Consider the following 13,073-nt stretch of genomic DNA (forward strand, 5'->3'; position numbering starts at 1 on the left):
CTGCTCTTTTCTGCTTCTTCCCCCAGCTTCTTTCATCCCTGATGTATTTAGCAGTGAAAATGTGGCCCATTGTCTTTTATCAGGCTTGCAATAAGCTTTGCAAAGGGTGTTAATCAGCCTATGGTTGTGCTTACCCTAAACAACATCTTCCTAACACTCGGCATTGGCTTTTCCTTCACAACTTCACTCTGTGAGTGATTTAATGACATATTTATCTCATCCACATCATGATCTCCTCACGGGCTTGTCCTAACTCAATCCCAGAGACACGCAAAGACACCTGACTTAATTACATTACTCTCTCTAGTTACTGGTCTTAGTAGTGACAAGTTGCAAAATTGCTCATTGGTGCTTGAAGAGCCTTCTTTTAAAAACCTGAGGGATGCACAGTTAGGACGGGACTTGGCACAAGTCTTTGCTGATGTGTACATGGGTAACTAATTATATTTCTATTATTGTATGCGAGCAGAGAGGCCCTCCCACCACTGAGACATTTCATGGAGGATAATTTAGACCCTTTTCCTAAGTTAAGAGTCTGTTACAGATACTGCCAGATGTTAAGTCTTTCCTTCACTAAAGTAATACAAAGTAGCTGTGTGTTGTTCTGTTTGGCCTAAATCCTGCCAGAAACATTCAGCAGGTGAGCATAGCCAAGCTAGAGCTTCCTGCAGCTTGCAGCTCACAGAGTCCCAGCTCTGGTGCTGACCTGAGGCACAAGGACTAAGCTGGTGCTGGGGTGGTGGTACAAATTGCTTTGGAAATAGAATGTTTCAGGAATGATTCCTTAATAACTGAGTTGCAGCCATGACTTGAGTTGGGAAGAGCTCAAACCTAGAACTGAATTAGTGTGGGAATTTCACTTGGTGTCTTGGAGAGCAAGCACTGCAAAATGACCCAAATCCAAGAGACTCGAGCATGTCCCTTGCTGGGGATCCTCATCTCTGGCACAACCGGTACCCGAGGTCTCCAGGAGGTTTGGTGGCAGAGCCATCCCCGCGTCCTCTCGCTGCTCGGCGTCACCAGGCCGGTGGCTGAGCCGGGGAGCATCCTTGCTCCAGCGCCTGTCGCTCCGGTGCGGCTCCGGACGGGCTTTGCCGCATTTCCCCGGCGCCAGGCCGAGGCTCCGAGCGCGCCCCCTGCTGGCGGCGACATCAGCTCGTCACTCCGCGCCGTGTCCGTCCGCGACAGCAGCATCGCCCATCAAAGCCGTGTCAGGGCCGAGGAGGAGGACCACGATGCCCCGAAATGCCTTGTGAGCGGACGGGAGGGAGGATTCGAGCCCCAGGCTGATGGTGATGCCGGGTAGAGAGAAGTTCCAGGTGTGTTTGAAATGTTAATATTTATATTCAGGATATATATCTATGCTCTGACAGTCCTGCAGTGCCAGAGTGAGCCAGAAGCACCCATGGTTTTGTTGCCCAGCACAGGCTCTTTGGGGCAGGAGGATATTGTGGACCTAAGCATATGCTCAAAAGAGGATTTCTGCCTCCGAAACACACAGCCATCTGACCCAAAACACTGCACAGATATGTGCTACATCAAAGGAAATACTGGGCAGGTAAAGCTTCCCCAGAGCATACAGCAGAGAGGTACGCTGCAGGGTGCCAATTGAACTGGTAGTGAAGGTGCCTCGGGGTGCGAGAGCCAGGATTGCAGTCCCGGTTTCAAGAGCACAGAGGTTCAGAAACACAACCAAAATCCTCCTTGGAGAAATACCACCTTTAAACAAACATCAGAGCAAAAGCTGCAGCAGCTCAACAACTCGTCACTGCTCCAGGTCACTGACTGATGAGGGCTGCCATCTCCTTGCTGCTGCAGCTCCGTTGGTCCCATGGAGTTCGTGCAAAGACTCACTCCAGTATCACATGTCCAGCGAGTTTCCTCCAGCATCTTGCATGTATTGATTAATCTTCCTCCCCTTATTTTGAGTGGTCCCTGGTGCCCATGCCACCTTGCCTTGCCCTAGTTGGTGCTGCCAGGCAGCTGCAGGCAGGGATCACAGAATCACAGAATCACAGAACGTTAGGGATGGGAAGGGACCTCAAAAGCTCATCCAGTCCAATCCCCCTGCCGGAGCAGGAACACCCAGATGAGGTTGCACAGGAAGGCGTCCAGGCGGGTTTTGAATGTCTGCAGAGAAGGAGACTCCACAACCTCTCTGGGCAGCCTGTTCCAGTGCTCTGTCACCCTCACTGAGAAGAAGTTTCTTCTCAAATTTAAGTGGAACCTCCTGTGTTCCAGCTTGTGCCCATTACCTCTTGTCCTATCCTATCCTATCCTGGATGCTGGATCCAGCTGAGGGCTGCCCTGTGCTCCATCCCCCGGCAGCAGCTGGGACTGCAGGAGAAAAGAAAGCCGTCGCAGGAGCCTGAATTTAACAGATTCCCGGCGTGTTTGTGGTGCCCTATTTAGGTGACAGAGACACTGATAATTGGTTTGCTCTGAAAAGATATGTGAAACCTCAGGATCTTTTCCAGGTTGTGAGGACTGTGAAGCCCAACAGGAGAGGATGAATTCCTCAGGAAAGGTTCCAGAAACTAAAGCTGCACACAGGCTCAAGGAAGAAATCTGGATGTAAAAAGTCTTTTTGGAGATGAAGAAGGTACAGTGATGCAAGGTTAGCAAGGGCCAAGGCAAATGGCTTGAAAGTCGCTCACAGTCCTATGTTCTTAAATGAGATGTACAGTGAAATGGGGCAGTCAAAGCAACGGCTCCACGGGGTCAAGATTAAGGGAAAGCATCTCAAGAATTACACTGGGACTCTGTAGTCAAAACCATAAAGGAAAAACGAGCATGACATCAGCGCTCAGTGCCGCTTGGTGTCCCTGGAGTGAGGTCAGCTATCTTGCAGAAGCAAAGGAGCTGCTGGAGGAGCACTTTCCAAGAGGGGTTTCAGCCTTTGGTGGTCCTCCCACCTTCTTGGCATAAGCCAGGCTGAGCTGGGTGTCTCCTCCCCACTCCGGCTGCATGAGCTGAAAGGCAACCTCGTACCCTCCCCATCACTACTTGGTCACTGCTGAGAAGCAACCATGCTTCAGTCAGCCAAAATGCACGTGAGTGCACAGCAAGGCAGTTCAGGCTTCTGCTTGTAACACCTGCACTGGGTCTAGGACTGAAAAACAACCTATCTACATTTCATCAAAATTTTATGGGGTCAGTTTTTCTCCCTGTTTGGGGTTGAAATTCATTTCTTCAGGATAGGGTGTCAGCATTTGGAAAAATGTGACCAGTTTTAAGTTGAAGACATTTAAAAAGTGACTGAAAAATGATTGGGTCAGGTCTCAAGCTGTTTCACTGTGTTTTCTTTCTTGCCACTGAAATTTGTGGAAGCCCAGAGGCGAAGAGAGCATTTATTTGGGATAAGTTTTAAAAATCCCCCTGTATGTTCCCATACCAGGTAGGAAAAGATAGGAGTTTGGGTGTGCAAGGTCTGCCGGCAGGCATATCTGCAGAGCCAGGACCCTGCTGGGTCCCAGCCTCCAAAGTGGAGGAGGTTTCTGATAAGTGGAAAAAAGGGTTGAAAGTATTTCCATTGAAACATCCACAGAATGGTTTATTGTCAGTGTAGGGTGGATGGTGTCATTTATATTTGATCTTCCATTTTCTGATTAGAAAGGAAAAAAAGGAAGCTGTGGTGTTTCTTTTTGCAAAAAGTTACATTTCAAATATTGGCAGTTCTGTAAAGCACCCCCACCTGCAAAATCTAGCATTACAAATTCCAGGTGACAAGAACCTGGAAATCAAAAGCCAAATTTATTTCAGTGATGCTTTTTCTTCCAAAATCTGAAAATACTTCCTGGGAAATTTCAATGCGAGCAACCACGTGCATCCTGGAAATCCTGGCATTTACCAGGCAGAAAAAATATTGCTGTATTTTGGCTGGCTCTTTCAGCAGCAGAAAGGAGGCCAGAGGAGCCCAAATACTTCACCCACCTCCCACTGCCAGTCCTGAAGTCGGCTGGGGATAGAGGGAGAGGATTAAGGCACAGATCATCTCCTTGTGCACTCACATGAGCTTAATTTCCTTCCCATTATTGTCCAGGTCTGCTCCTGTCTGCTCTGCCTGACAGGACTGGGGAGAACATGGGAGCCAGCCTGGCATCGACCTCCTTCCTCCCCACTGCATGGAGAAGTAATTCACCCAGAGAAAATGCACTGGCAATGACTTTCCTGATCAATTTATAGCCTGATCTAAAACTTTCTTCCTGCCCTCGGTGAAAGGAGAAGTGTTATGTTTTAAGGGTTACCAGCCTGAAGGGGAAGGACAGGTGATGTCTGTAGGACCCTGGGGGTCACAGATCAGTGCTGTTCCCTCCCCTTTCCCACCACAGCCTATGAAAAACTGAGGAGGCCTGAGGTTTCCTGGGCTTTTCCTGGTTTCCTGGGCTGTTTCCTGTCACATCTCGGGATGGCTGGACCTACCTCCACATGCTCGGCAGCATCCGGCACCACTGCGGTCCCTGTGACGAGTCACAGCGGTCACAGCGGCCACGAGGCTCTGCTCGGACACTGCCACTGGGGACTGCTGGGATCGGGTTTTGTATATAGTTAAATATCCTTTGTCCCTGATTAATTCCCTTTTCCTTTCCCCTGTTGTTTTTCATTAAACTTATTACAGTCTTAACTTCCAACCTTGTGTGAAGCATCTTTTTCTCTATTCCCTTTTTTTAAATCTTCCCCTGGGAGGGTAGGGGACAATAGAGAGAAAATCCTGCTCCCTGGGCTTGCCCTGAGCCTTAAATAGAAACAGGAAGAAATAGTGGGTACTTTTTATTCAAAATATGTGTCTTTGGTGATGTTGGTCTAAATCAGAGGGAATTTAGGGTGTTAACACCAAATCTGTTCAGCGCATGCTTTCCAAATCAAGTTATTGCTGCAAGTCAGTTATTAAGGACTCAGATGCAGATAAGGAGAGAGGCCGTAAGCAGGTTAAAAATTTCCTAAAGAGCTGATAAAATGTTTTAAAAAAAACCCAAACCCTGGTATAGTCTGGCTATTTCTTATATGAAGTGAATCTGTGAGTTCCCAGGGTGATAGTATTCCTCTATCTGTGACTTCCCAGAAAAGGAAATAATACAGTTGGATTAGCTCCAGGAAAGTGGCAGCCTTCCCTTCCTCTCCAGATAAGCCAGAGCAGCGCAGGCCATCCAGCAACCCAGAGGACATGGTGTGTCCCCCAGTCACTGTGGATCCTGCTGGTCGGTGCCCTGCAGCGGCTCCCTTCCGTTCCCACTTATGTGCGCATTGCTCCCCTTTCCTCAAAACCAGAGCGGAGCCCTTCTGGGTAAGTCATCACACATGCGGGAAATGGACACCACTTTGGTCCTTCCTTTTCTAGACAGTATTAACAACTCAGCAGCCCAAAGAATTTGTCTTGCAATCCCCTCTGTGGCTCAGCTTTCAATTCACTATTCAAGCAACATGAATGAACCGAAATCTTTATTTGCATTCTCTTCAAATTGCCCTCCACCGCTAGCATGAGACCTTTGGAAGTTTGTTGTGAGAGTAGCAGAGCCAAGATATTTTAGCCGGGCATGATGCCCCACTGCTACCACAAGAATCACTTCAAAGCAACTGCTGAGTCAGAATAAAGGGGGCTGGATGCATTTGCTTCCCAAAGTTCACAATGCAAAGCTGGTCAGGAGGGGGAGCGGGGAGAGAGGTCAATGGATACAACGTTCCCTGTTCCTGAATCACTTCTGCAGGAATTCGTCTCCCAGGCACATCTGAGAGCAGGGAATGTCCTGGGTGAGGGCAAAGGGGTTTGATGGGCTTTTTATAAAGAAATGCCACCCTGGACCACATATAAGGACACCTACTGCTCTTGTCCATCCTCAGGTTTGGGGTAGGGTGGTAATGCAGCATGCCCTGCCACAGCACAGGGTCAGAGAGCTAGCAGCATCACATTTGCAAGCTGAGGAGCTCTGTGCTGCAGTGTAGAAATTGCATAGGGTTGCCTTCAGGCTTTCTTCCCTGGGGTCCCAGAAAAAAGGGGAAAAAGTACCTTTATTATCTTTTGGTCTTCACTTTGCTGCAGCTTTTAAAAAGTGAAGAGCTGGCCCTGTCTGAGCCCTTTATGTTATTTTCGGTTCTGGAAAGCAAAGTATATTCATAAGGACTTTTTTTTTTAAAGGTTTCTACAGCTTTTAAATTGATGCAGTATTTTCTTCATCTCCTGGAGAGTGGTGCGGTTCACCATATGCTGTGTGCCTCTAGGACAGCTCTTGCTTTGGGGAGGAAGGGAGAAAGAGCAGCTGCATATGCTCTGCAGAGAGCTCAGACTTCCCAGGTCCCCAGAGTGGATGTGGGGCCATCCCTCCTTCCCTGACCTGAGTTGGTCACCACTCCCTCCTCTTCCCTTCTCCACCAAGGAGTCTGCTGTCTTCTCTTCCTAGGAGGTATAAAGGCAAGGAAATGGTGGGGAATGGCCATCATGACCCTTTTCTGCTCCTCATTCTTCTTACTTCTGCTCCAGCCCTGGGTAATCACCAGCTGTGGCCCAGTGTGTCCAGATCCCCATCTCACCTAATACACAAGCCTGCCAAGAAAATATCGGACTGCTTCTTGAGCTGGGTAGAAGATGGTCCTGCCCCACCTTAAGATTTCAAAACAATTCCCACTGTGTGTTTGCTGAAACTTGCTGGAATTTTTCAGCAGAAGGAGATGAGTCCACCCCAGGGTAGACCAGAGCCTGGCTGTTAGCATGTAGTCTTGGGCAAGTAGGCACAGAGGACAAAATCCCCGCTCTGGCTCCTGCAGAGCAGGCACCTGAACCTCCCATGTCCCTTCACCCCTTCAAATCCTGCCTTGCTAAAACCAGTCCAGTCCTGTAGGAAGTGCTGACTTTGATGAATCAACATTTTCCAGTGAAAAATGTGGCATTTGCAATTTTCCAGACAGTCCTAATTGAGAGCATTCAGAAAAAGTAAACAAACAAACGAGCAAACCAAACAATGGCAGAGGACAGGAAATGAGTCGGGCATCTCTGAAGAGCTGTCCTCACCCAAGCATTGCTCCCAGGGCAGAAGTGCCAGCAGATAAACAGCTCTGGGATGTGGGCAGGAACTACCATGCTCTGCTGCAGGAGCTTGACCTTGATGCAAGGTCCCTTCGGTGCCGAACATGTGTAGTAGGTTCCCTCTGTAATGCAAGATGCACCTCTGATACTACAAATGAGGGCTCTAGACCACTCTGGCTTGTGCCTGTCCTTGACATGACACATGTGCTCCATTTCTAGAGAAGCCAGAGGTACCTCCACAGACTTTGCAGTATCCCTCTTCTTCCAGCTGTTTCCATCACCACTATGAAGCACTTGGAGAAGTGCTAGTATCAGTCTGGCAGCCAGGCACTCAAGGCTCCTCCGTATACCACCTCTTTCTCTTCCAGTAGTCATAATTCCAATCTGTACCATCAGCAGACCTGTACAATATTGTCAGGTAGGTACAGATGAACATCTCAGATTTGCACTAGAAAGTCTCAGTCTTGTCTCAGAAGAGCCTGTTTTCCATGGACCCCTGATACTGAGTGCAGGATCTTGGTTGTAGGTAATGCAGAACAAGCCCAGGTGACTCCAACAAGCCTTGGGTTTTCAATTGTGGAGGGCAACCCTTCTCTTGGATGTGGTTTCCCTCCAGACCATGTAAATGGACCCAATGGCAGCACCTCTTCCCTGCCTTTGGGCTCAGGGTGGCGACGCCCTGGGACAGATGAATGTATGGGATTGCTGGAACTCCACTGCATGCCTGAATATGATGGTGGCCTTACCATGAGCAATATCTCTGCTATTTTTACTGCAGTAACACCAAACCTAACTTCATGGGGCACCAGGACAGGTAGGAGAAATGTTTCTAAGGAGTCCCCTGTAGAAACCACTGGAGCTATATACTGTGAGGTTTGATGAGAGCCAAGTAGCTCAGAAACAGCAAATGTCTTGCCATGCTTTCATAACCACAAGATTTTGGCCCAAGGTTGCCTGTCACAGCTGCAAGCTCTGCTGCTGGGAATATTCAGTGTGGCCCAAAGGAGCGGGTGTTGGAGTGGGATGGAAGAGCAATCCGGGGAGCAGCACTGGCAGAGCAGCACTGGTGTGGTGGCTCGTATCCCAAGCTCTTGGATTCATTAAGGGAGCCCATATGGAGGGTCACCACAGGGAATTACTGGTGCTTTCTATTTCCTGTTTTATGGCTGTGTCTCCTTCTTGAAAGCTCCTCCAGCTGCTCTTCCAGTCCTACAGTTTGTAGTGGTTTTGCCAGTTTTGTGCTCATGATAGGAATGAGAGCAGTGCATCCTGGCAGGGATGAGATGGCAGCTTCCATCTGCAGCTCCAATGGAGGCAGTCAGATCTGGTTTGGAAAAAATCTGTTAAAACCACAGCCTCCTCTCAGACCTGCTTTCAAAATCTGCCACCAGCAAGATGCAGACCTGGCCATTGCTGCCACCTCTCCCAGGTTGCACCCATCCCACAAGAACCTCCTGCCTTTTCCACTACCCTGGCAAGGGTCCCCCCTCAGCAGAGGCGGCATGATCCTTCTCCAGTCTCTGCCACCCTAACCAGCTGGCATTGCCATGGCCGCTTTTCCTTGCAGAAAGTGGCTATTTTTGGGCCAGATACTTGAAAGGGATTTGCAGCAACAGGAGCAAGGATGATGCTCTGAAGTGTCCAGCTCTTGACTGATACACTTGAAACTCCTTTTGGATGAAATCCGCTTTCTGCATACAACTTGTCAAATACTTGTGAGTGACAAGCATGTCCCACAGCAGAGGCTCTGCCTGGGCCTCCCACAAGCAGAAGGGGGAACTGGACACACTTTCTAAATTGGTCATGGCAGTCACCCACTATTTTTATGGGTACAATTAATAGGTGACTTAATTCTTTGCTTAATCTGAACTGTTTCCATTACGCAGCTGAAGAAGTTTGGTCTCCCAGCTGCCTCGCTATATCTGGGCTGTGAACTGCAGGAAGTTGATCAGCATGACATTGCCACAGATATACCTCTTTAATGTTTTCCTAGAAAGAGAAACCTCATACAAATCTCTCTGCTCTCTTCTTGTTCCCCAGGCACCAGGGGTACCAAGTGTTCTGTGTACCACTTCAGCGCTGCATAATCCTTCTCCCTCCCTCCCAGGGAGTTAATTTGGGTGGCAGAAAGGTATTGCAAAGTGATGGGTGGCTCCATGAACTTTTAAAACTGTCTTTCCCAAGCACAGACAATGACCCCCTAAAGTAAACATCAATGGCCCCTTCCCAAGACATGGACACATGAACCAGCACAGTTCTTCGAATAGGTCCACAATGTTTATTCAATTGCCTTGAACGTGCAATAGCGTAAGTGCATATTTCTGCCTTCTGCCTACAAGCTCTCCGCTGCTGGCCTTGCTGCTAGTTGCAGTAGTTTTCCAGTTGGTAGAGGGAGCAGGTGTTGTGGCAGCATTGCTCCACTATCCCTCGCTTCACTTTCTCAAACTCCTCCTGCTGGAAGGGCAGTTCTCCTACCTCGCCATGCAAGGGACCGTTCACTGCCAGGAAATAAAAAGATAAGCTGTGGGACATCACACCACATCAGCCCTGGCTGTTGAGCCCCACAGAGACCCCCTTTGCAGACATCAGATTTTTAAGCCAGAGTTGGCTGGAGAATGGGGAGGAGGACAAGGGGCAATGGGAGCAAGCTGGAGCATAGGAGGTTCAATCTGAGCATGATGAAAAACTTTTTTACTGTGAGGTTGCCAGAGCACTGAACAGGCTGCCCAGAGAGGCTGTGGAGTCTCCTTCTCTGCAGACATTCAAAACCCGCCTGGACGTGTTCCTGTGTGACCTGGTCTGGTGATCCTGCTCTGGCAGGGGGATTGGACTGGATGAGCTTTCGAGGTCCCTTCCAACTCCTAGCATTCTGTGATTCTGTGAAGGTTTCCCCAGGTTGATGCTGCTTGTAACATCTTCAGGCTCTGTGTTTCCTTTCCCAAAATAATCCTATGGTGCTCAGAAGGAGCCAAGTTGAGTGAATATCAGCAGTGTGAGGGACAAGGGGATACAAGGGCTTTAATGTGGCAGGCCTGTGGAGGAGAAACCCTGCACCCTTCTTGGGGTTAGCAGCTGGTCAATAAGATGATAAAATGGGCTGGTCTGCTCCAGAGAGCTCCTGGAAGCCTGAGCCCCCAACAAATTGGATGTCTATGGGATCTCAAGGATGATCCTATCCTGGGGCTGGATGCATTTTCCAGCTGGTCCTGAACAGCTTACTCCTGTTAGCTGCCTTGATATAGCCTTGAGACTATGGTAAAAGTGTTTGTGCGTGTCTGTGTTCACAGCTGGGGATGGGTTTTTAGAAGAAATTATGAATTGGGGTATTTGGACACAGACAAAACTCAACATAATATTTCATTTGCCATTGGGAACTTGAGAACTTGTGGACAGAACAGTTCAAGTTTTAGTTGCCCAATTTAAATATAGAAAATGGCAAATAAAACAGTGATTTTTCCTGTAGGAAGAAAAGAGCCCCTAACAAGAAGAAGAAAATGCCTGGAAAGTGAGAATGAGATTAGGTTCCTAAGGCAATATGAAAGTACAGTACAAGATGCAAAAACCCCAAGCCCCCAAAGCGTGATGCAATGAAGGAGGCATAAGAGTAACAAGAAATCATCATGCTATTGTGCTAGGAGGAAACTTTAGGAAAGATTTAGTCCAACTTTAAGTAGAAGAGGAAATAGCTAGTCAGTGTTTTGTGATTTACTTGTCTTCATCCTTCAAGCCAGCTGTGAGCAGACTGTAAACACAACGAACTTGTGTGACAAAGACGTGGTGGCTCAGGCGAAAATCCTCGTACAAGAGGTTGAGAGTCCTCAGATACTTTCAAATGGGTTGGCCCTGGGACTGGCTAACAAAATTTTCAACCCATTTGCGGTGGACTTCAGTAATGAATCATCAGAGAAGCGAGCAACTAACAGTCCCACTGGACATTCAAAACAAATCATGGCAAATCCTCTGCTGTGACATTACCTTGCTTCACCTTCTGAAGACCTTTAAGACTATTGCATTAAATAGTTGCATATGCAGGAGAAGGAATTGGATACAAATGAAATCAGTGTTTGCTGGGAAGAGAATTGGTGGGAGAGGCATATTGTGGTCAAGAGAGGTTAAGAAATAGTCCATCTTGAAACAAGAAGGTTGAAGGGACTGGGATTTGGCAGGAGTCTCCTCTGCACCTATTCAAAGTCTCCATTAGTAGCTTGGAAGACAGAAGAGAAAGCGTACTTGCTAGATTCAGAGGAGCTAAAGCTGAGAGGAACTGCAGGCACCCATCTCAAGTAGAGATATCATCCTTGCATCACACCTGAAGCATTACAGGTCTAGATACAAACACCATGTTGAAGGGCAGCTCTCTGGACTGCCACATCCCACCTGCACTGCCATGCAGACACAAAGTGCTGGACTAGGGACAGTGACATGGCACTGAAGGTGTGCTGGCAGGACTGTCATGTCCTCCTGCCTCCCAGCCCTTGCACTTGTCAGCAGTCCAGGAGTCCTAAGAAGAGGAACCAAAGCAGCTCCACCAGCATTTCACCACCATGAAATAAGAGACAATATAAAGCTGCAGGGGCTGTAAGCCTCTTGAAGGGCAAGATTAATACTAAAAATTACCTTTGAAACTATAGAAACACTGAAAAGGTGCTGAAAGTAAGAATTTCAGTAAGAAACGGGAAAGAAGTTAAAGGTAGGTAAGAAGACTGTGTTGTGCATCCAGGATGAGATCTACCTGAGGAAGGGCCAAGGCATCCAAGGGAGACAGTGATCACTATCAGTCAACACCACAGTGCTGCTTTGAAATAGGCAAACCACCTGTGTAGGCAGGAACATGGTATGAAAAAACATGCAATATAATTCTTTCAGTTTGCTCACTCTACTTGGCACTGGCAAGGCCTCAGCTGGGGTCCTGTGTGCTTCTCCAGGCATCATCAGTCAGTAAAGAGGCAGACCGAATGCAGAACAATTGGCATGGACAGAGACCTGGAAAATGTGACCTAAGAAGATAGTGGGGTAGGAGGTGGGTTGTAGAGGGGATTGAATTGAGAGCAGGTTAAAACTAGACATGGGAGCAATCTTCAAATATTTTGAAAAGCAGCTGTAAAGAAAAAAGGAGTAGACTTTTCCCCATGTCCACTATGGAGAATACAAGAAATAATTTACAGCAGAGGATGTTTTTGTTAGATATTGGGAAGAAACACTCAAGGAAAAGAGCAGTTAAGCATGAGAATGGGCAGTTTCAGAAGGCAGAAGAAGCTTTCTCACTGGAGTATTTTTATGAATGTATTAGACAAGCATGGGTCAGGAATAGGATGAAGACAACTGATTCTGTCTTGAGGCAGAAGGAGGCTTCCTGGGCTCCTTTCAATTTTATATTCTGTGAACACTCCCAGGCTGGTGTAATGGCCACACAAAGAAGTAGACAAGTTTGAGCTCTCAGCCACAATTCCTTTTGCCTCATAAATCTCTTTATCATCTGCCTTTTTAACCTGAAGAGCTTTTCATTGCAATGCTATGCTGTTGGTATGTTAAAGGTATTCCTGGCATTCCCCATCAAGGACATTCCTGGTGTCCCAGTCAAAGATAGGTGTTTGTTGCCTTTTACATCACATCGCATACAACTATGTTCATGGTCAGCTTGACTTACCTAGAGGTTGCTCAATGTCCCTTCTGGCTTTGGGGGAGTAGAAGAAACCCCGCTCTCCACACACCAGGTAGAGAGCCTCCACCAAATGGGAGCCACAGAGATGCTGGTTGGCAGCTGCATGGCTGGTCCCAGGGCTGGAAAGAGCAAGAAGGGCCAGGAGAGGCAGTGATCGGATCCAGAGAGCCATGGTGAGCAGGGTGAGGCCTAGGGTTAAGAGGCAAAGGAGACACAGGGAGGTCTAGGAAGAAGAAATAGTTTGTCATTAAGCATCTTATGTCCTTCAGCTTCTTTGGCACGAAAATGAGACCGAAGTAGAAGATGAACCTTCTAAAGATGCCTTAGCTGGAAAGGGAAGGAGAGCTTTCTGCATCAGGTTTACAGTAAATGACTAAAAATCATCTGTCTCCA

General features: G+C 47.9%; 1 protein-coding gene across 1 annotated transcript; it reads right to left on the bottom strand.

Moving 5' to 3' along the window:
* Positions 1 to 9,379: 9,379 nt before the first annotated feature.
* Positions 9,380 to 12,852, bottom strand: INS (insulin). Its single transcript, XM_010178775.1, has 2 exons — positions 12,666 to 12,852; positions 9,380 to 9,516 (listed from the first exon to the last, which is right to left on the bottom strand). The coding sequence occupies exons 1-2, from the start codon at positions 12,850 to 12,852 to the stop codon at positions 9,380 to 9,382; spliced, it is 324 nt and encodes a 107-aa protein (XP_010177077.1).
* Positions 12,853 to 13,073: the final 221 nt, after the last annotated feature.

The sequence above is a fragment of the Mesitornis unicolor genome, unplaced genomic scaffold (genome assembly GCF_000695765.1).
Source record: "Mesitornis unicolor isolate BGI_N332 unplaced genomic scaffold, ASM69576v1 scaffold32182, whole genome shotgun sequence".
Classification (NCBI taxonomy): Eukaryota; Metazoa; Chordata; class Aves; order Mesitornithiformes; family Mesitornithidae; genus Mesitornis; species Mesitornis unicolor.